This window comes from Chrysochloris asiatica, unplaced genomic scaffold (genome assembly GCF_000296735.1).
Source record: "Chrysochloris asiatica unplaced genomic scaffold, ChrAsi1.0 scaffold00003, whole genome shotgun sequence".
NCBI classification, from domain to species: domain Eukaryota; kingdom Metazoa; phylum Chordata; class Mammalia; order Afrosoricida; family Chrysochloridae; genus Chrysochloris; species Chrysochloris asiatica.
In genome coordinates this window covers 50,965,723-50,987,769 of record NW_006408521.1, presented here as the reverse complement: position 1 = coordinate 50,987,769, position 22,047 = coordinate 50,965,723, and the positions used below count along the sequence as shown (strand labels likewise).

At 43.3% G+C, this 22,047-nt stretch overlaps 1 protein-coding gene across 1 annotated transcript in view; it reads right to left on the bottom strand.

Moving 5' to 3' along the window:
- Positions 1-22,047, bottom strand: part of WDR11 (WD repeat domain 11) — a 55,436-nt gene that overhangs the window by 18,901 nt on the left and 14,488 nt on the right. The window contains exons 6-14 of the mRNA XM_006831499.1: positions 19,306-19,471; positions 18,636-18,750; positions 16,223-16,418; positions 15,558-15,661; positions 12,161-12,337; positions 9,046-9,130; positions 5,722-5,828; positions 3,834-3,909; positions 1,748-1,856 (exon numbers count right to left, since the gene is read on the bottom strand). Coding sequence (XP_006831562.1) covers positions 1,748-1,856; positions 3,834-3,909; positions 5,722-5,828; positions 9,046-9,130; positions 12,161-12,337; positions 15,558-15,661; positions 16,223-16,418; positions 18,636-18,750; positions 19,306-19,471 — 1,135 coding nt within the window. The remainder of the gene's footprint in view (positions 1-1,747; positions 1,857-3,833; positions 3,910-5,721; positions 5,829-9,045; positions 9,131-12,160; positions 12,338-15,557; positions 15,662-16,222; positions 16,419-18,635; positions 18,751-19,305; positions 19,472-22,047) is intronic.

The following is a 22,047-nucleotide window of genomic DNA, read 5'->3' as shown; positions in this document are numbered from 1 at the left end:
TGGTCCACATGAGACGGGTAGCCGGCAGTGTGCCACCAGCTCCACTGGGAGGCTCTGTTCTCGGCTCCATGTGCTTCTCCCCCAGTTTCTGAGTGTCTTGTAGTTAAAGGATGACACATACCTGTGACCAGGCACTGGATACCAGCACAGCCCATGTGCAGAGCCACCCAACCTCCCAGCCAGCTGTCCACTGCCAATAACCAACACGTTTGGGAGTCCAGAAATCCAGCTCTTTGCCTCAAGGACCTATTCTGAGGAGTAACTTCCACCCCAGCCTTACCCTTGGGAATCTGGGCCTGCACCTGAAATTGTGCCCTTGCCAGACTCCCCGCTTCCCTGTCCTTCCCCCACTCACTTTCTGGTGTGTCTCCCTGGAGCCCTTCCTTCAGAAACCTCAGTCCTTGACTCAGGGTCTATTTCTGACATAAGAGAACAGGCTTTCTAGAAGCTTGTAAAACTGTATGCTAAACCCAACCGGAAGAATCATACCAAGTAAAACTGAGGCCACGTGACTGAGAACGTATGTCTCCAAATAATATAAAGGTTTAAATACAGTTCCTAAAAGTGTGCCTCATATCTGAATGTCTCCTTCCAAAAGATGGAAATCTGTTTTTATCATATTAACTGTGTGGAGAAGGAACATGTGGACACCTAAAACAACAGCTAAAATTCACAAGTTAAATTTTAAAAAAGTATTCATCTTGATGTGATCGTGTGCTTTTCCACTTTCTGATGTCCTCCCAGATCACACAATATTCTGTAATTTATGAGGCTACAGCTTTATATTTAGGGCTTTCATCCAGGAAAAAGCCTCACTGCATAGAGGTTGGTGTTGTGAAGTGTTGTTGAGTCAGCTCAGACTCAAAATGACCCTGTATAGGGTTTCCGAGGAGCAACTAGTGGATCTGAACTGCCAACCTTGCAGTTCAAACCAACCTTGCAGTCCAGTGCATTATCCTGCAGCGCCACACCACGAATTCATGGTATTAGGTTGCTGTTAAGTGCAATTGAGTTGTTTGCAACCCTAGATAGGGTTTCCGAGGAGTGGCTGGTGAGCTTGAACCACTGACCTTGCAGTTCAAACTGACCTTGCAGTCCAGCGCATTAACCCACAGTGCCACACCAGGACTCTGGTGTTAGACAGAGATCCTGTATTACTCCCCATACAGTGAGGCAGTTTTTCAAAAACCCATCCTCTCCCCACTGAACTGAGCTGTGTGTTACTTTACTGTATGTGAACTCATGGGTTCAGAGCATCTGATTACACTGGTCCATTTACGTCTTTGTGCCAATGCAACACTGTGTTTTTTACTGTGGCTTCGTAGTACATGCTAGTATCTGGCAGGACAGGCCTCAGCCACACTCCTGCTGTTTCCTCCCTTCTTCAGCTTTGACTTAGCCACTCAGGGCCTTTATTCTTTCATAAACATGCTAAGATACGGTTTTCATGATCCTTTAAAAAAAAAGTAATTTTGATTGGAACTGCATGTATGTAAATATTAGGCTGAGTCATCAAAGAATATAAGATTTATCTCCATTTATTGAAATCATTTTGTTTCTCATAAGAAAACATATGGCATGAAAGATTTCAATTCAAACTAAAGAAAATCATTTACCACAAATATGCGTGAGCTTCAAAAAGTTCCTGGAAAAATTCCATTACCTTTCAATTCCATTTTTCCATGAACTTTTGAAGCCCCTTCATACATACCTATATACACAATTTCATTTTAAAACTGCAACTTACCAATGCCGTTATTGCAGGGAAGTTTCTGGACATTTCTCTAAGGAGGGTACAAGTCCTAATATCCCATAACTCCAGAGGTTTATCTTTGAAGACAATTGCCAGATACTGTCTAAAACAAACAAAGTACGAATTCAGGTCCCTTCACAAAAGTTTTACCAGGAATCAGTACAAAAAGCTCAATAAATGAGAGAACTCAGCGGGTCTACTCTGAGCACATACAACACACAGGGCTGCTTTGGGTCAGAACCGACTCAACGGCACTTAACAACAACAACAACCAATGAAGTCTTAAGAAGGTCAAGCTGTAAGATGTTCCTGGAGAGCATATATAACCTCACATAGGTCAGGTGGCCAGACCAGAAGAAAGGGGAAAGGCCTGGGTTCAAATCCAGACACCACAACTTACGTTAACCCTCCTGAGGTTTAATTTTCTCATATAGGATACAAGAATAAAACTTTTCCCTCAGTGGATTGATATGTAAGTTATAGGGGTAAAAAATCCAAAAACATAGTTTCTACTGTCCTATCACAAGAAGTATTCAACAAGCCACTTCATTCATTCCCTGTCAAGTCTGGTTGCACTGTGGGCTAAGCACTAGGTTGCTAACCACAAGGCCAGCAGTTCAAACCCACCTGTGCAGAAGAAAGCGGAATCTGTATGCTCCCGTAAAGCATAGTGTGGGGCAGTTCTCCTCTGTCCTGTCGGGTTGCTATGGGCCAGAATTGGTTGCTATGGAGGAACTCCTGAATGAAGTCAATGACTACAACCCAACACACAGGAGCTGAGCCTGGATTACACACAGCCTGAAAGGTAACTGACACTGTGACCCGGCGGGGAGCTCCAAGGACAACATCGTCCTCCTGCTCAGAATCAAGTCTGCCCCTGACAAGACAGCCTGTGTGACCTTCTGGTGCTCCTGAGAAAGAAATCCTCATGGACCCTAGCACAACATTCAAATCTTTATATGGCAAGTTGATTCTGACCCATAGTGACCCTGTATAGGGTTTCCGAGAAGTGGCTGGTGAGCGTGAACTGCCGACCTTGAGATTCAAACTGACCTGGCAGTCCAGCACATTAACCCACAGCACCATACCAGGACTCTTTAGATAGTGTGATCCAAAGTGATCCACAGGTTCAGTATAAACACAATCAAAATCTCAGGAAGTTTTTCTTTGGTGAAAATCAACAAGCTGGTTCTAAAAATCATATGGAAACACGAAGACCCTCTTGCTGTTGGTGTTAAGTGCTGTCCAGTGGGTTCAGAGTCACAGGGACTCTGTATAGGGGTTGAGACTGTAAATATCTAGGGGAGCAGAAAGTTTCCTCTTTCTCCCTAGGAGCGGTTGGTAGATTTGAACTTCTGACCCTGTGGTTAACAGTCCAATGTATAACCCACTACACTACCAGAGCTCCTCACAAAGTTCCTAGAACCACCAGAGCAATTTTGGAAATTTTGGGAAATCATTTGAGCTATGTATGCCTTTGTTCTTTGGACTTCTATTCATTCGGTTTCTATTTTTAATAATTCTCTTTTATGTGGATTTTCCCTTGAAACAAAAAAAAATTACTAGAAAGAAAATGAGTCTAAATTACATTGAAAGACAGTAAGTTATTTCTCTCAATAAACCCACCTGAGGTTGCTAGCCATGCTTGTCAGTTGTGCTACAGTGATAAGACCGGGGACTGGTTTCACCAAATGAAGTACTGAGGTTACAAAACAGTCCCCTCATCTGCTCAGTGATGCTGAATGGCAAGTGGGAGGGCTGAGTTTCATGATCAAAATATGTAACGGCTGCACCTCACCATGTGCTATCACTAAGAAAGTTGGGCGTGGCAATGTAGGATAAGCATTGGACTGCTAATTGCTAGGTCAGCGGTTCACACCCAGCAACTGCTCCTTGGAAACCGTACACAGGGTTGCTATGAGTCAAAACCGACTCGATGGCACTTACCAACAATAACAAAGTCTGTATGCAATCTAACACATTCCAATCTAATTAAAGATACAGGTACAGAATCTATGAGATTCCACTAAGATAATACCATCAATTTGGAGTTTTGGTTTTTTTTAAGAATGACACTTACTTTAAATGAGACACTTTGATCATTTCGATGGGCGGCTCATCATTACTTCGTTCACCACGAAAAGCAATGCTCCTGCCTTGAATTATAAACACAGAAAACAAGGTGATACAACAATTAGAAAATTTCAGATACAAGAAGCCGTGTCGATGTCATCTGAGGACTTAGTTCCACTCCACCCTTTATCTGTCCAACCATTCTTTCAATTCCTCTGGAGCTGTTTCACATGATCTAAACGCAAAAACGATCTCTCAAAACAATTATTAAAATTTAACAACCAACAAATACCTATTTTATAAAAGGACAACAGTTTCTTGAATTTCTTCCATGGCTTCTTTCAAAGAATTCCACTGGATCCAGTATCAATGAAACATTGTTCAAGTTTGGTTAGAGCGATTGTCCACTGTAAAATGACTTGTTTAAAAGTAACATACACATTCCCATGTCCTCAAATACTAACCAGTGAGGAAGAATACTCTTCAAAAAAGTATCTATGATTCCTTGCCCTATGTGAAAAATACTTCAATAACATTTTGACATGATTCTACCAGAAAGATTCTACAATTCAGGGTTCTTGTATGCTATAAAAGAATCCAATGACTTAGCTGCCAAAGAAGTGAAACAGTTTTCTGGGAATAAAACAAGTACAATCTACCAGTGTCTGAATAAATAAATATGTACACCTTTCCTTCACCTCTTAGAGAGAAGGTACCCAATTCACACATGACTCAGAGCCTGAGTGCCTTCCCCTGGAGCTCAGTAAGTCGACTAGTCCTACACACCAGTTACCCAAAGCCTTTCCCAACTCTACTCGTCAGCCTCTCCCGGGAAACACAGCTATGAGTCTACAGGAACCCAAGTGTTCCACTTTCAAAGGGCAGCTACTCTTACAACACAACTTTGTCCCTCAAAAGAAGACAGGTTTGAAGCGGCCTAACATTCCTGCTCTGAGGCTGACAGGGAAAAAACACAGGCTTTTTGATTTTTGTGTTTGGTGGCTGATCCCACACAGCAGCATTTAAGCTCTGGGACACGACATCACTACACAGAGAGCCGATGTCAGTTTGTTGACAAGTCAGGGATCTGGGACTAAAATCCATTTTCAAGTGACATTGGACTAGAAGTGGGACTGGCTCCTTGAGGTTCATGAACAAACTCTATTAGGTGAGAATAACATCACCTAGGAGAACATACACATTATGTATTACACATACACAAAACATACAAACACCTTATGGGTGAAAATCATCCCCAGACTCCTAGTGCTATATACCATTTTAAAGAAACTCACCATAATTTTGTTAAAAAATCTATTTGGCATCATTGCATGTGCTATAAAATATTTTGAAACTCTTGCCTTACTATATATATTTTCAAGTTATTTATTTGGAAATTGATTGGTTTCTGGGTCTGTATCCATTCTGAACAAATGACCTCATGGATATGTTTCCTACTGTCCAGTCTTCCAGCCCCAAAGCCAAATTCCTTATTCAGTCAGTTGGAGCAATGAAGCAATCCTAAATCTTTAAGAGCTTTAAGAGAGTTTTCTACACTGGTCAAAATTTTTAATAGAGACTCTAATAAAATCTAAATACAAAAAATTATGTTAAACTTGATCTGGTTATGTATAATGATCTACTTGAAAGCAGAAATTAGCATATATTTTACCATCTGTCTGCTCAGGTTAATGGTATTCCGGTTTAACCATCGGCTTCTTTTAACAAAATTAACATACAAATGCGGATGAGACTTTACTAGGGCAATTATTACAGAATTAGATAATGACCATGTAAGTAGGACAAAAGAACCGTGGAACATGTCTCCTAATAGAAGCCCCTCGGATCAGTCACACAAACTACTCTGAGCTCTCTCACTGTCTAAATGCACAAACCTGTTGGAAGATCCACCAGCTGAAGTTCATTTCTCACTAAGCCCATGTTGTTGGGTGCTGAGGTAGCGAAAGAAAGAAAGCCAGTCAAACTCGTCCATTCGATACCCCTACAGAGAGAAATTACACAAAGATTCATCTCATACTCTATTTTTGTTTGAAAACTGTATTTGAAAAATAAGTTTTTCCCTACTAAGATCTAACTTTTCATTATGCAAGTCAACTAAGAAATAATACGAATGTGACTTTTGACTTCACAGATTTGTGTGGTGTGCCGCTGAGTCTGTTCCAGCTCACAACCTTCCCAACGACAGTCTTAGAGGACAAAGAGGAGCCGCGCCGGACTCAGGTCTCTCTCTTTGCGGGGTCAACTTGCTGCTCTCCTGTCACATGTAAAGTTATTTCTAAGTAAAACTTTTGCCTCCAAATGTAACCACAATCGGGGTTCAGAGCACCATTAAAACGACTGCTAAAATCTGGCCACGAGTAGTACGGTAATTCCCAAGAATTGCAACTGCTTAGAAAAATCAGTCATACAAACTCCCTAAAAGCTGGGTACATTTATGAATTTCATCACATTTTATTAAACTTTCTCAGTGAAGACTCATAGCAACCCTGTATAACAGGGGTGGGGAACGTCCGGTCCACGGGCCATAAAAGGCCCACGAAATCATTTGGTCTGGTCTTGCCAAGGCAACCACAGTTCCAGTCTTCACATTGTTGTTGTTAAGTGCCGGAGAATTGGTTCTGACTCATAGTGACCCTGTTTAGGGATTCCAAGGAGTGGCTGACCTAAAGGCCAGTGGTTCAAACTCCTCCTGTTGTCCAGCACATTAGCATGCAGCAACACACTAGGAGCCCATCACAGCAGGGCCGACTTAATGAAATGTCTGACCAAATACACTGATACTTTTGCTAGACTCACAAGTGATGTTATAAATGTTGGAAGAAGAAAGGTTCCCCACTCCTGCTTATAGGGTTTTTGAGGCTATAAATCTTTATGGGGGCAGAAAGTCTCACCAGAGAGCAGCTGGTAAATTCAAACTGCTGACCTTGTATCCCAACACATAATCTACTATGCTACCAGGCTCCTTAGCTGACTGGTCAGGAAACAGAAACTTCAGAAACAAAGACTATGAGCTGAGCTCTTCGACTGGGAAATGGGTGAGACTCTCAATGGAAAATCAATCAGCAAAAAGCACCAAAGGCAGACAAACACAAGACACCGTCGCGGACGACAGAACACGGAAGCTAGATGTGGGCCGCGCAGACAGCAAAGTGGAGTCATCAAATCCACAAGGAGGAGGACAGTGCATCGCTTGCAAGGTACTGGAGGCTGTGGGGAGGAAAGGCCCTTTCCAACCTCTGTTCACACGTAAGTGCTCATCAGCATTTATGGGACATTTTGTTGGCTCCAGTGCCATCAGGGCAGAGCTGATCATTTACAACAGAGACTGTGTGGTCTGCAAACCTGAAGATGTTCACGTTTCAGCTCTTTACACAGTGTGTCTGCTAGCCCACTACTGGCATGACGAGAAGCTAAACCCTGTCAGCACCAAGTGCTGATGAGGCTGCTGAGCACCCCGCGTGTCTCTCTCACTGCAGTAGGGGAGATCGGTGGGGCCGCTATTTCAGAGGACAGTTGGCAGGTTTTAAAAGTCTTATAGAGGCTTACTACAGAACCCAGCACCCAAGCCCCTAGCTAGTCACCCAAGTGAGATGAGAGAGTACAGGCACATAAACACCTGCCTATGCTTGCAGAGCGGCGCTGCGGGCTAAGGCGTCAGACTGCAAAGCCGTCTGAACTGCAAGGTCGGTGGTTCAAGCTCACCAGCTGCTCTTTGGAAACTCTATACAGGGTCACTATGGGTAGGAATCAACTCGATGGCACTTCACAACAACAACAACAAATGCTTGTAGCGGCTTTACTCATCATCGCCCCACGTTGGAAGCAACCAAGATGTCTTTCAAGCCATCAAGCCATGAAGACGCCTTATTGCCTACTGCTAAGTGAAGGACACCAAAAACCAGCCTCCCACAGCTGTCCAGGTGATTCTGACAAGACACACTGTGCGGCTAGTGGCTTGGGGAGCGGAGGACAGACAAATGAGTGCAGCGCAGGCGCTTTAGGGAGTTACTATAACTGTGGACACATGACATTATGTGCTTGTCAAAACTCACAGGACTGCACAACACAGAGAGGAAACCCGCACACAAACGACAGATGTTATGAATAATTACGCAGCAATACTGGTTCATCAATTTTAGCAACCGTCCCTCAGAAGTGCAAGACAACAGCAGGAGAGACAGTGAACACGGGAGAAAGGGTACACAGACTCTGTACTTCCGGCGCAGCTTTTCTGTAACCTAACACATCCGCATCTTTCTCCCCTGGAGCGACTCGGGGGCTTGAACTGCTGACCTTGTGGTTCTAAACAGAGTTTAGGGTCTGAAACCAGAAAAGACTGAGCTTCAGCTTCCTCTTTCACAGCTGGCTCTCTGGTCCTCAGTTCCTGTTTCTGTAAATTGGGAATATGAAGGAGTTTCATAAAGTCCATGGAAAGAACAGAACTTAAAGGTAATGAGATTTTACACAGCAGCTGTTTTGAAGCCACACCAACTACCTGTGCTGCCTCCTAAGTCTGAGTGAAAAACCAAGAAATGATGCACAGAAAGCATGGACTTAAGAGCGCTGGCTTGATGGGAACCACAAGAGGAAAAACTCCACACAGAAGCCAAGAAGTCCAGAGAGGAAAACGGGAGAAGCCATCGGCACGACAGCAGGGCTTACACGACAACACCAGCCTGGCACACGGTGGCCTCGGTAACAGAGGAGCGAGGACGCACACCGGGTCAGGAGCCCAGCAAGGCCCAAAGCTTCTGCAACCCAGATCACGCGCGTCAACATGTCTGGGAGGCACTGCGGGGACACAGTATTGGCTGGTAACCAACACCCACCGGGGCTGTACCACAAAACATGTGCTTGAGCGAATACATCAAGAAGGTCAACATTTTAAGAGGCTTCCAATCCTTGAATTTCATGGCACTTAATGAATTCCTCACTCAGAAATGCATTTGCCAGAATAAATAATGTGTTCACTAAGAGTGCATTTAGCATAGTGGTTATGAGTTGGGCTGCTAACACCAAGGTCAGCAGTTCCACGGGAGAAAGATGAGGCTTTCTGCTCCCGTAAAGATAGCCTTGTAAACCCTGTACGGGGTCGCTGTGAGTCGGAACTGACTCTATGGCCCACCACCACCACCACCACCATCACAAGTGCATTTTGATTTGCTGTGGCCTCAGCACGGTAAGGGGAGGATACTCACTTGACTTCGCAGGAGTGCATGCTCAGCTCTTTGTGCAGTAATCCGCTGATGAGATGGTACACCAGCACTGAACCGTTACCTGTACCTGTCAAAGGATGCAACACAGGACTGTCAACCTGGGTGGGCGGGGGCTGACCTTCCCAACCAAAGCCTCGTCTCAAGAGCTTCATCATTTTATAACTTTGTAAAAGGGGTCTGAGTTATGGGCTAAAGAAAAGTGAATTTCTCTGCCTTTCCCTTGATCAAAGCCAGGCCTAATCTCAGGTGCTCTGCAATGCTACCTACCTGTGGGGAACAGATCTTCACAGAAAAACATCACGACCTAACTCAGAACTCACAAAACACAAAGATACACTTGCCTAAAGCTTTCCCCCAAGGAGCTGACACCCCAAGATACAGCTGTTCACCACTGTCAGCCTCGCAGAGCTCCTTAGCCAGACTTCCCTATTTCCCTTGACAAGGTTTTCATGTTTTGTCTCTGATATTAAATAAACTATAACCAATCAAAGATATTAACCAACACAGGTTAATTGTACACTAACTTATGATGGTTAAATGTTAAGCTAGGGTCTAGCCCTAGCTCTGCGCTTGGATAAATTACCTGTCCAACTCAGTCTGTCTCTGTAGCTTTAAAAGGAGAGATCACACAGACTGCACTAGTTAGAGACGAAGTCAGAGCCCTATGGAAAGCACTGAGGACAGCAGCTGACACACAGGAGCACTCAGCCACCTCACACCACTCCTGTCACCACTGAAAGTAGTTTGTCGACCTGACTGTGTCCCCAGGTCTCAACACTGTTCTTAAAAGGGATGCGTGCACACCAGAGAGAGCAAACGTTTCAATCCTTTAAGAGGTATTAAGTTCAGAAATAAAATGATTGCTGCCATTGTCTGGACAATCACTTGCTCACTCACACGATTTAGGAGGATAGATGGATTTATACAAAGCAATAGAACCGAAGCCAAAGGCTAGGGCAATTCCAATTTTTAACATACTTATGGAAGAAAGCTAGAAAAAAACTTCTGCAAAAACATTTCCAGGAAAAACTTGTTTATGTATATCATCGGAGCTCTGGTAGCACAGTGGTTACGATTCGGGCTGCAAACAGCAAAGTTGGCAGTTTGAAACTACCAGCTGTTCTGCAGGAGAAAGATGAGGCTTTCTGCTCCCGTAAAGATTTACAGCCTCGGAAACCCTGTACAGGGTCGCTATGAGTCAGAACCGACTCCACCCATGGTTACCAAAGTATCTAAAGGATTATTAAAATCTTAAAGGCACAGGTCTTTCTAACTTGAGGCTCGAATGAGATTAGGCAATGGTGAGACTCTGCCCAAGTCCTCCAGGAACACCACAAGAACAGCTACAGGTCATGTGAGAGCTGACCCCTGCGCCTCCTCCCTAGTGAGTCTGCAAAACACATTTAGAGACTCATGCCTTTTATTTTGTTAATACAATTCAATAAAGTCAATACACAATTTGATATTCATTATATACCAGGAGTCCTGCTGTGGCACTGGAGGATCAGCACTGGACTGTGAACCACAAAGTCAGTCGGCAGTTCAAATCCACCAGCTGCTCCTCAGAAACCCAATACAGGGTTGCTATGAGTCAGAACCGAGTTAGAGCAGTAACAGCAGCAACACGTGTATACCATGAGTCTTGGTGACACAACAGTCAAGCTGTCCGATGCAACAGCTGCCAACCAAAAGGTTCATGAGGCTTCACAGGAGAAAGACCTGGTTTCCATAAACATCATGGCCTAGAAAACCCGATGGGGCCACTCTACTCTGTCATATGAGTCACATGAGTCAGAAACCAATTGATGGTAATTGATGGTACTGAGCAGCAAACATGATAGTTTATTCTACAGTAGAAATCGCAGACCCTAACAAAATTCATTAGATATCAATCTCAGGAAGTAATTTCTCCCAAGAAAACTGGAAATTGATAGATCCTAATTAAGGCATCCAAAAGAGGTTTAACATGAATCAATAGTTTCTAAAAAAAAAAAATTAACATTCACCTATATTTATTTGTCAAGAACAATTGCTTTAATCCAGCCCTGGTACCACTGACCCTTAAAATTCAAATCATGTTCAGAGGACAGCAATGAATAACGTGGCAAAATAAGAGTACTGCCAAACAGCAAATGAACCTTAAACAGTCCCCCATCAGTCACTAAACTAACCGAGATAAACAAGGGAACTTCAAAAAGGACCTGGAAAATGGAAGGTAAACATCATGGACTTTTCCACAAACTTTCTGAAGCCTTTTGTATACTGGTCACAAAATGTGAACAGGTTTTTATTTTCTTTTTTTTCCAAAGGAGAGAGAGAAGAATCATTGATCAATGGCCAGAAGCCAACCAACAGCATCTTCTAAAGAAATCTGAACTGCTCAAACAAGCAGATGCTTTCCCAAAAAAATCCTGGAGGATGTTTGTTTCAATCTTAGATTTGACTTTACTGTGAAATTGCTGTGGCAGCAGGTTGAAATGAGACTACAACCACCTTTAAAAATAGTTTTTAGCCAATAAAGAACAGTGTTCTTGTAAAGCCATGAACTATGACTACATCATCAGTCAACCATGACCCAGGGCAGAATGACCCCCATAGGCAATGGCTGGCTGGTTCACAGAAAGGTCAGGTCTGGGATTCCACATCCCATAGGCTGTCTCCCTGGGACTTGGGGAACAGCAAGTGGCCAGGACATGCTCCTCCAGTCTCAAGAGGACAAATTCTCATTGTGATTGAAAAGAAATAAGCAGATTAAAAGGGCAGAAAAAGATACAAGGAACAAAACATTATTTGAAGAACAGTAATTTATACTTCACCTCTTCTTCCTCCTCTTCAAGCATTCTCAAAGAGAATAGAGAAATTTTAGTAACAACAACAACCAACACACAAAAACCCTGATGCCACTGAGCTGATTCTGCCCCGTGGCAATCCGATGTATTACACAGTAGAACTGAGCGTTATCAGATGTCCTTGGCGTCATGTTTATATGTCTTTCTTCGCAGGCACAGATGGGTGCTCTGGTACCTAAGCAGCCTAAATGACTTGTAAAGATAAAAAGAGGCTGGAAGATGATGATGTGGACAGGCCAGACACTCACCAACAGCAAGCAGGGGCTGGTACGTCTGGATGTTTTTGGTGGTCAGAGGTGGGCACATACGGATCGCAAAGTGAGGCAAGGGCAGTCCTGACAGTAGCCCGGTCAGCAGGAACCTGAGGTGCACTTCCTGCAGGGGGGAGCCCTCGGGAGGCTCCTCTCCAGCAATTGCACTTTGCCCTGGTTTGCAATGAGAAAAAACAATCTATTACTTCCAACACATGCTGAGTCTACAAACGGAAAGAAAAATGTTACATTTAATTCCATTTTTCCACAAATTTTTTGGCATCCCCTCAATATATATCAAGGAGCTCTGGTAGCGTAGTGGTTATGAGTTGGGCTACTAATCCACGGGCAGCAATTCAACACTACCAGTCATTCCATGGGAGAAAGATGAGGCTTTCTGATCCTGTAAAGATTTATAGCCTCGAAAACCCTACACAGGGTCACTATGAGTCAAAATCAACTCCACAGCACATAACCACCACCACCACCAATACATATCAACACAAAGATACATACATATTTACACCATAAAAGGGGTAATAGGAACAGTTAGTAAGCGTGGATAATGGGATTAAGGCTGTTTGTTGTTAAGTGCTATGGAGTTGGTTCCAACTTACAGCGATCCTATATAGGGTTTCTGAAGAGCATCTGGTGGGTTTGAACTACCAACCTTGTGGCTAGCAGTCCGGTGTTTATCCTAAGGCTGTACAGTTGTTTTATTGTTATTATTTTATTTTTTTTCTGAATCCCTTAGCTATGTAAAAAAAAAAAAAAGTAGTCATTAAAAAGACCCCGAAGATAAGTGATACAATTATTGACAACCAATCTTTCTGCCTAATTTTAGTGCCCAAAATGGGATACAAAGAAATGGGACGCTTAACAGGTAAGCAGCATGTGTATCAACCCCATTAGCTTGGAGGTTACCCGTGAAAATGGTCACATTTTTCTTCGCACATCTTCCACAAAAGACAATCCACAAAGCAGGATATGCAAGGCCTTTCTGAACACCAGCATGCGCCCAGTGACTACCAACCAGGCTTCTGTACTAACTGAACTGCTTTCAATTATTAATACGCACATACTGAACTACAAATTAAAAGTTTAATTAAATGTTTTAATTAAACTGGTCTCGAGTAACAAAGCCTTATCTATTTAATGCTTTTAATTCAGCTCCATTGTCAAGAACCTCTAGGTGACCTGTGCCATGGTTTTCTCTTAAAGGGTACAATTTACACCATTTAGATCCCTAAACTGCACGGGAGTCCAGCCTCTTACAACCTTACCAATGCTGAGGAGTTCTACGTGTGTATTTACAGCTTGTCTCATTTAGCAGTTTATGTGAAGTACAGACAAGGTCAATTAACTCAGAAAATTGTGTTATCGACAGAATAAATTTTATAAACCAAGTATGAGTCTGAACTTCCGTATGTGGATTTCCATGAGGAAGAATTTTAACTGTACAAGTTAGTGTCTTGGAGTAAAAGGACTTCACGACGGGTGGGAATCATAAGGAAACCCAAGTCTGGAGCCATGGCAAGGGACCAGCTACACAGGAGGTCATGTCCCAGCCAGGAAGGCGGGAACTAGGGGAGTGACTTAACCTCTGGGCCTCAGTTTCCACATCTACAAAATGGAAACAATAGTACACTGTCAAGAACAACCTGTACCATTCTGTCTCTTAAAGTATAATTTATATCACTTAGACACCCACACTACATAAAATGTCAACCCTAATCTTAGGGGCTTCAAGCTAACTTGAGGGACTGCAGGGAGGTAACAGAAGATTTGGTCTAGCACTAAGCAGACGAGTAAGTACTCAATAAATGTCATCTCTGTGGTGCTGTGGGCTAATGCACTGGACTGCAAAGTCTATTTGATCCACAAGGTCAGTGGTTCAAGCTCACCAGTTGCTCCTAGGAAACCATATACAAGGTCACTATGGGTCAGAACAGACTCCATGGTGCATAACCATCAACCACCAAGATGGTTAAATAAAGTCATGTATTCTATTATCCATATAGCATTTAAGCAAACACCTGCTGAAAAAACATCCATTTTCAATTATATTGTGGAAGAGTGAATAATCATACAGAAAAATCCTTTATAACCATAATGAACCATAACTTAAAAACAACTGGATGTCAAGATTGCTTGGAATATTTACTCAGTTCAACATTACAATCTCAGCTTGCATACTATCTGAAATCACAAATCCTCATTCTTTCTTTAATATACTCTGGCCCCATATTAATTCAATAAATTTGAAGCAGTATTTGCAAATACGAATTTTTCTAATATTACTCAGTCCCTTTGTCCCTTTAACAGACTGACTGAGCACCTAGAATGTGCCAGGCCATGCCAGGTGCTAAGGAACACAAAGCTGAATAAAACACCACCCTCACTCTTGTGTGGACAAGTAAAGCCACAATCCCAATGTAGCTGTTGCTCTCATGTGCTGCTGAGTCGGTTCTGACTCATAGGGACCCTGTATAGGGTTTCTGAGAACGAGCTGGTGGGTCTGAACCACCAACTTTGCAGTTTGCAGTCCAGCACTGATTCTATAGTGCCACACCAGGATTCCCTAATTATGATTTGGTGGTGGTCATAGTGTGCTGTGGAGTTAGTTCTGACTCAGTCACCCTGCACAGGGTTTCTGAGGCTGTGAATCTTTACGGGGGCAGAACGGCTGGCAGTTTTGAACTGCTGATCTTGAGGATAGCAGCCCGACTCACAACCACTTGACTGATACTACTAGAGACCACAAATGAACATGGAAATCAGACTTGAGAGATGAGAGGCAGCAACAAGAGAGATTAGAAAAGCTGTATTTTGGATTAGGAATGGCAGAGGGAAAGAGAGAGAAGACCAGGTTATCTGGCCCCAAGCTGCAGGCCTGGTGGTGGTCTAGCTCAGCTCAGAAGGAAGACAGGCCCAGGACCCAGGTGCTTACTTCCCGTTCTCTTTTATATCACAGACTCATTCAGAATTGAACATTCTTTCATTCCAACAACTATGATGCCAACCCATGCTGCCCCAGGCACTTTCATGCTTAAATATTTTATACTCCTCGGATTTATTTAGGAAAGAATGATTTGACACTTTCGTTCCCTCGGTCTTACTCTGACTCTGTAACAACTACAAGGAATGCTAGTGGTACAGTGGGTTAGGTACTGGCTAATAACAGAAACGGTGGTGGTTCCAACCTACCAGCTGCTCTGTGGGAGAAAAATAATGCGGCAGTCAGCTCCAGGATGTAAAGATTTATAACCTGAGTCAGAATTAACTTGACAGAAGGGGGTTTGATGTGGGGGCTTTAAGTCAGTGATCCGATTACCTGTGCCCTTCAAGAAGCATCCCTAGCACAAAAGTCAGAGGAAAAAGACAAAAAGCTTACCGATCATGTGATCCAAGGAAAGGTCTGGGAGCCTGTTCTGCAGCACCCCCACTGGGACCCCACAGAAAGACACTGGTGAATACAAAGGTGACACCCCAGAGCCGCTACAAAGACATAAGAATTCGAAGGTTTATATAGTTAACACCTGCGCTATAGCTTAGTCCCTGAAGCTAGGGATCCCAAATCCTGGTACCCAAAAGGAAACCAGACTACAGAATCCCCTAGTAATCCAAAGCCATCATTATCACTTGAAAAATGTTTTTGTAGGAAAAAAGTCGCTGTCATTTGTATATGCTCTGGTCATTTCAGGCAGACCACAGAGACAATGCAGGTTTGGTCCCATTCCAGACCGTGTAACAGAGAGTATCCCAATATAGCGAGCCACGTGAATTGTGGGGTTTCCCAGTGCATGTGAAAGTCATGTTCACACTATACTGTGCTCTATGAATGTGAGGAACATTGTGAGAAGGACCAGAACAGGGCAGAGAGAACAAAGTGAACACATGCTGCTGGCTAAACACTGCCGACAGACTTGCTTGGGGGCAGGGTGACCAGAGCCTTCAGTGTGCAAAACGTGGGGCATTTCTGAGGCCCATTAAAGTGAGGTAGGCCTGTCCGGAGAGAGGCCAGAGGAAACAGCCCAGAGTCCCTACTGACGCCCTTACCTGCCCCGGGAACTGCGATTACAGACCACCGACTTCAGCTCCCAGATCGTGACCCTTCCGTCACTCACGATGAGAGCAGCCGCGTTCTCGTTGACGGGACAGCACACCATACTGAAGGGACGGACGGTTTTTGTCACCCGGATTGCATCACACTGGCTGCGGAGGTCATAGGTCAGCTCCTGAACAGGATCCAGGTCTTAAGAGAAAGCAACCCATCAACATCACTGCTATTTGTTCCACCTTAAATAAAGCCCACTCACTCCTTTACTGACATAAAACCTCTCAGGAGTGGCTCTCCACTTACCATTATACCTAATTCCTTCCTGCAGAATATAAAGAGAGCTCACTTAACAACTGTGCACACCACGTTTAATCTCCCAAATGACAACTGTGATCAAGAAAGCTTGTTTTGAATAGCCTTTTAATGAATGGATGCTTTGAAAAAGGGCCAACTGATACATGATTAAATAAAGAACAGCGTACTGTATTGTTGCTATTAAGTGTCCTTAAGGCTCTGACTGACAGCAACCCTACAGTGACCCTATGTACAGTTTTCAAGGAGCAGCTGATGGATTTAAACTGCAAACCTTGTGGTTAGCAGCCCAGTGCTTATCCAACAGCGCCACACCAAGACTCCTACGGTGGTGGTGGTTATGTGCCGTGGACTCAGTTCCAACTCACAGTCACCCTGTACAGGATTTCTGAGGCTGTCAATCTTTACGGGAGCAGAAAACTCATCTTTTTCCTGAAGAACTGCTGGTAGTTTCGAACTGCTGACCTTGAGGTTAGCAACCCGACTCGTAACCACTACACTACCAGGACTCCTAAGTTGCTGTTGTGAAGTGCCGTCGGGTTGATTCTGACCCATAGCGACCCTGTATAGGGTTTCTGAGGAGCAGATGGTGAGCTTGAACCGCCGACCTTGCAGTTAAACGGCTTTGTAGTCTGGTGCATTAACCCACAGCGCCACACCAGGGCTCCTTTAGGACTCCTATAGACAATCCTCATTTCCAGCAATCTGATTAACCCTAAAAATATCAATTCTTCACAAAAGATGTGAAAATCCCTTTTTTTAGTCTGCCTTAACAGAGTACATCTTTTCACAAGCGCATTCCTTCTATCCTCTGGAATAGACAGCCACTGACAACAGACTGCCCTAGCGCAGGGGTGGGGAACCTTTGTAGTGCCAAAATGTATACATTTATGGGTCATACAAAATTATTCACTTAAAAATTAGCCTGCTATATTTTGTGAGACATTTATTGTTGTTGTTGTTAAGTGCCGTCGAATTAATTCCGACCCACAGCAACCCTGTACAGAGTTTCTGAGGAGCGGCTGGTGAGCTTGAACCACCGACCTTGCAGTTCAAAGCAACTTTGCAGTCCAGCGCAATAACCCACAACGCTGCACTATTAATGCATTCCTAATGTGATGGCTTAAAGGAGCTCTGGTAGCATAGTGGTTATGAATCGGGCTGCTAACCGGAAGGTCAGCAGTTCGAAACTACCAGCCATTCCGCAGGAGAAAGATGAGGTGTTTTGCTCCCGTAAAGATTTACAGCCTCAGAAACCCTGTGCAGGGTCACTATGAGTCGGAGCTGACTCCATGGCACATAACAACAACGTGATTGATGGCTGGAGTCCTGGTGTGGCACTGTAGGTTAATGCGCCAGACTGCAAAGCCAGTCTGAACTGCAAGGTCGGCGGTTCAAGCTCATCAGCTGCTCCTCAGAAACCCTATTTAGGATCACTATGGGTTGGAACCAACTCGATGGCACTTAACAACAACGTGATGGCTCGTACTGAACTGCCTTAAGAGGGCCAGACCAAATGATTTCGTGGGCCTTATATGGCCTGCGACGTCCTGGTGTGGCACTGTGGGTTATGAGCTGGACAGCAAAGTCGGTTTGAATCTCAAGGTTGGCAGTTCAAGCTCACCAGTCACTCCTTGGAAACCCTATTTAGGATGGCTCTCAGTCAGGACCGACTAGATTACACTTAGCGACAATGCATGGCCTACACAGCAGACCTTCTGCAGCCCTGCCCTAGAAATTCAATCCCGTCACTTACTGCAGGGCTTCCGAAAGCCAAGGGTAAAAGCTGAGGGTGTGCAGTCATGGTCACTGACCAAACCAACAGTAACAGCAGTAACAGCTACTTGGCCCAAGGGCCCAGTGGAGAAGGAATGATGAATACGGCTTTCTTTGCTGCATACATGGGGGGCACTGGTGTCAGACCAGGAAAACAAGAAGTCTTGGACTTACACAGTTTTGTGTTTTTTATTAAAACTGTTTTCTAACACTCTCCTGAGGCAAGGCTACTCATTAATTCTACGAATGAAGAACTATAAAATAATGTGAAAGTTCATAAAATAATTTCAGGGAGAGATATAATGAACAATATTGCGGACTCACCTGGCTCCTCATTTGAAGTGCTGAAAACACTATTATAAGATCTTCGAACACGTAAGGTGATACAACCATTTTCATGTAGACAAAATAAACCATCACGCTGAAAGCAGGGTATTACCTTCAAAACAGAGGAAGCATTTATTTCTAAAAACCTAATAGACTAATAAATACATACACTGTGATGTTGCTGCTGTTAAGTGTTGTCATGTCAGTTCAACTCCTAGTGACCCTACAGCGTTCCCGAGCAGCGGCTGCTGGATTTGAATCATTGACTTCGTGATTCAAACCGACGGGGCAGTCCAGTGTTTACCTACAGCGCCACACCAGGACTTTGTTATACTGAGATACCTACTCATAAACTCTTATCTAGAGAATATGGAAAACAAACAAAAAACATCAAAACACACACAATACTAAATAAACATTTAAAAAATTTATATGATCGCCAAAAATGCCGTAATGACTGATATAATCTAAATAGTGTAGTAAGTATCTCCAGATCATCAAAAGAATTTTAGGACAAACCAAATCAATGAAAAGCACAGAAAATAAAGCAGTATGAAACAGCACTGTAGAGATCAGACAGTGCATCCGCGGACCTTGCAGGACTGTTGAGGACTGCGGTTTCTCTCTCAGAAGAGCCTGGGGCGGCTCACTCATAAAGCACACGTACCTGCAGAAACGGAATTCCTGTCCGCTCAATGGCGATCACACCCACTGTCTGGTTCACCTCCAGGTCCAGGATCAAGATCTCACGTGGGTAGAGTAGCAGCATGTGATTCCTCTTGGAAGGCAAATAAGCCAGCTGAAGACAATCGTTGAGAGTTACGAACTCAGCGCTGAAAATGTAAACACTGACTTGAGGCATCGTGAAATGAGCCAAAGGCACCATTTGCAGCAAAAACAAAAGCATTTCCTTTTGAACTGTCAACATAAACATCATCAGTGAGAAGGCACACCTACTGTTTGCCATGCTCAATATGACTAGCAATCGAAACTTAAAACGCCCTGCCAAAATCCAAACGTTACTTACACTGAGCACAAACGACAGCATTGCAGATTGCTAAAGCTTTTAAAATAAAGCAGTACGAGTGTCAGGTCTGTGATAAGAGGTGGTAAGCACCAAGTACTATCCTGCCATTTAAAGGGTAGAAAGTTTTATTTTGTAATTTCAAAAAAAAAAACACTAGACAGACTGTTAAAACCAAGCCTTGGGATATTAAGAGAACATTCAGGGTATTTCGGCTGCTGGACTATGAGTCAGTGGCTCTACCTGTACGACCTCTCCTTCTGATACCAGTTTTCTCCACTATAAACTAGGAAAGTGCAGGCCACACCATGCCTAGGTGGGTCAGGTTCTGGTCCACAATCCCAGTGCTTCTCATGCTCTACCTTCATTCACTTGTAAGCTGCGGTGAAATCGTTGTCAACACAAAGTCATTTATTTCCTCATCTCTATCACAGCATTTTCTTCAACATGAACAAAACTGTTGCATCTACATGAGTGTAAAAGACTCAAAAGAATTTCAAAAACTCACTTCAGAACTTGTGAGTACTGCCTACATATATCCACAACCGCTTCTAGGTTAAATACCAACAAGAGGCCATAAAACAATCATGCATTATATTCTTTTTATAATACACAAGAAGTGCATTACAAGGTTTTAAAATTTTTAAATAAATCTAGAGGATCAGAAAGAGAGGGATATGGATTGTGCTAAAATCCTGGCCCTGACACTTCCTAGCTGGGGGAACTTGGGTAATACATTTCAAACTACCTGGGACTCATTTTCCTCATCTGCTAAATGGAAATCATATTACTACTCAAGATAGTGGTTGTTTGGTGTTAAGTGCCATCGAGTCGATTGTGACATAGCTATCCTGTACAGGGTCCTTGAAACTATCAATCTGCGCAGGAACAGAAAACCTCATCTTCTCGTGTGGAGCAGCTAGCTGATCAGCTTGAACCGCCAACCTTGTGTTGGGCAGTCCAGTGCTTATCTCACATAGCCAGTGCGCTCCCAGGACTGTGGTTAGGTTATATTCAACAAGGATGTGAACACCCCCACAGCAGTTCCATGGGAATGGATAAATAAGTTATATTCTAAATGCTCCAGATGCATGGGAGACGACATACGACAAACACAAACGAGGACTCACAGAGTGAGTGTTCATTTTTCATTGAAAATCAGTGAAGTTTCATTATGACGTGCTCATAAGATATTCAAGAGCAAACTTAAATCATTTTGACATAAAAAATCTGCCGGCAACAAAATAATAATTGTATCTAAAGAGAAACACACATCTAACACAATTAATTAATCCAGTCATAATATAATTTTAACCATCAGTAATTTCTTAAAAAAACATCAGCCAGCATTTACTAAAGTGATGCTCAACTAAATATTAGTCACAATTTTGAGTACTTATTATATATAACAGCATCCAATGAAATAACCTTAAAACCCTATTTGAAAAGAAGAGAGAAATTTGAGCAAGAGTAAGAAAATCTCTCAGCATTACATAGCTGGAGTCTCCCTCAGAATCCTGGTTCTTGATTACCTGTATAAGAAAAATGCTCATATATTACAGGGTTGATGAGACTGGACTGCATCTAAGTCAGGAAGATGTATCTCAAGTAAGATGAAAATCTAGACGTGGTCTCAAAATTTTAGTGCATTCAATAATCTCAACACTGTGGTCAGGTGCTGTCGAGTTGGTTCTGACTCAAAGTGACCTCATGCAGAATAAAATGCCACACCGCCTGGTCCTGCGCCATCCTCACAATTGTTACTCCATTTGAACCCATTGTTGTTGTCACCATGTTAGTCTATCTAGTTGGGGGTCTGCTCTTTTTCGCTGACCCTCCACTTTTCTCCAGGGATGGATCTCTCCTGACATCAAGTCCAAAGAAAGAAAGAAGAACTCTTGCCATCCTTGCTCCTAAGGGACGCTGGCTGGACTTCTCTCAACACAGATTTGTTTGTTCTTCTAACAGTCCATGGTACTTTCAATATGCTTTGCTAACACCATATTTCAAACACATTGATTCTTCGACAGTCTTCCTTATTCAATGTCCAACTTCCACATGCATATGAGACAACTGAAAATACCATGGTTTGGGTCAGGTGCACCTTGGCCCACACACACAGCTTTGCTCTTGAACTCTTTAAAGAGATTTTTTTGAATGAGATTTGCCTAATGCAATATGCCGTTTGATTTCTTCACTGCTGCTTCCATAAGGTTGATAATGGATCCAAACAAAATGAAGTCTGACAACTTACATCTTTTCTCCATTTATCATGATGGTACTTAGTGAGCTGAAATGGACTCGTATTGGCCACTTTGAATTGGACAACCACATGGTTTACTATGCAGGGAATAACAAATTGAAGAGGAATGGTGTTGCATTCAT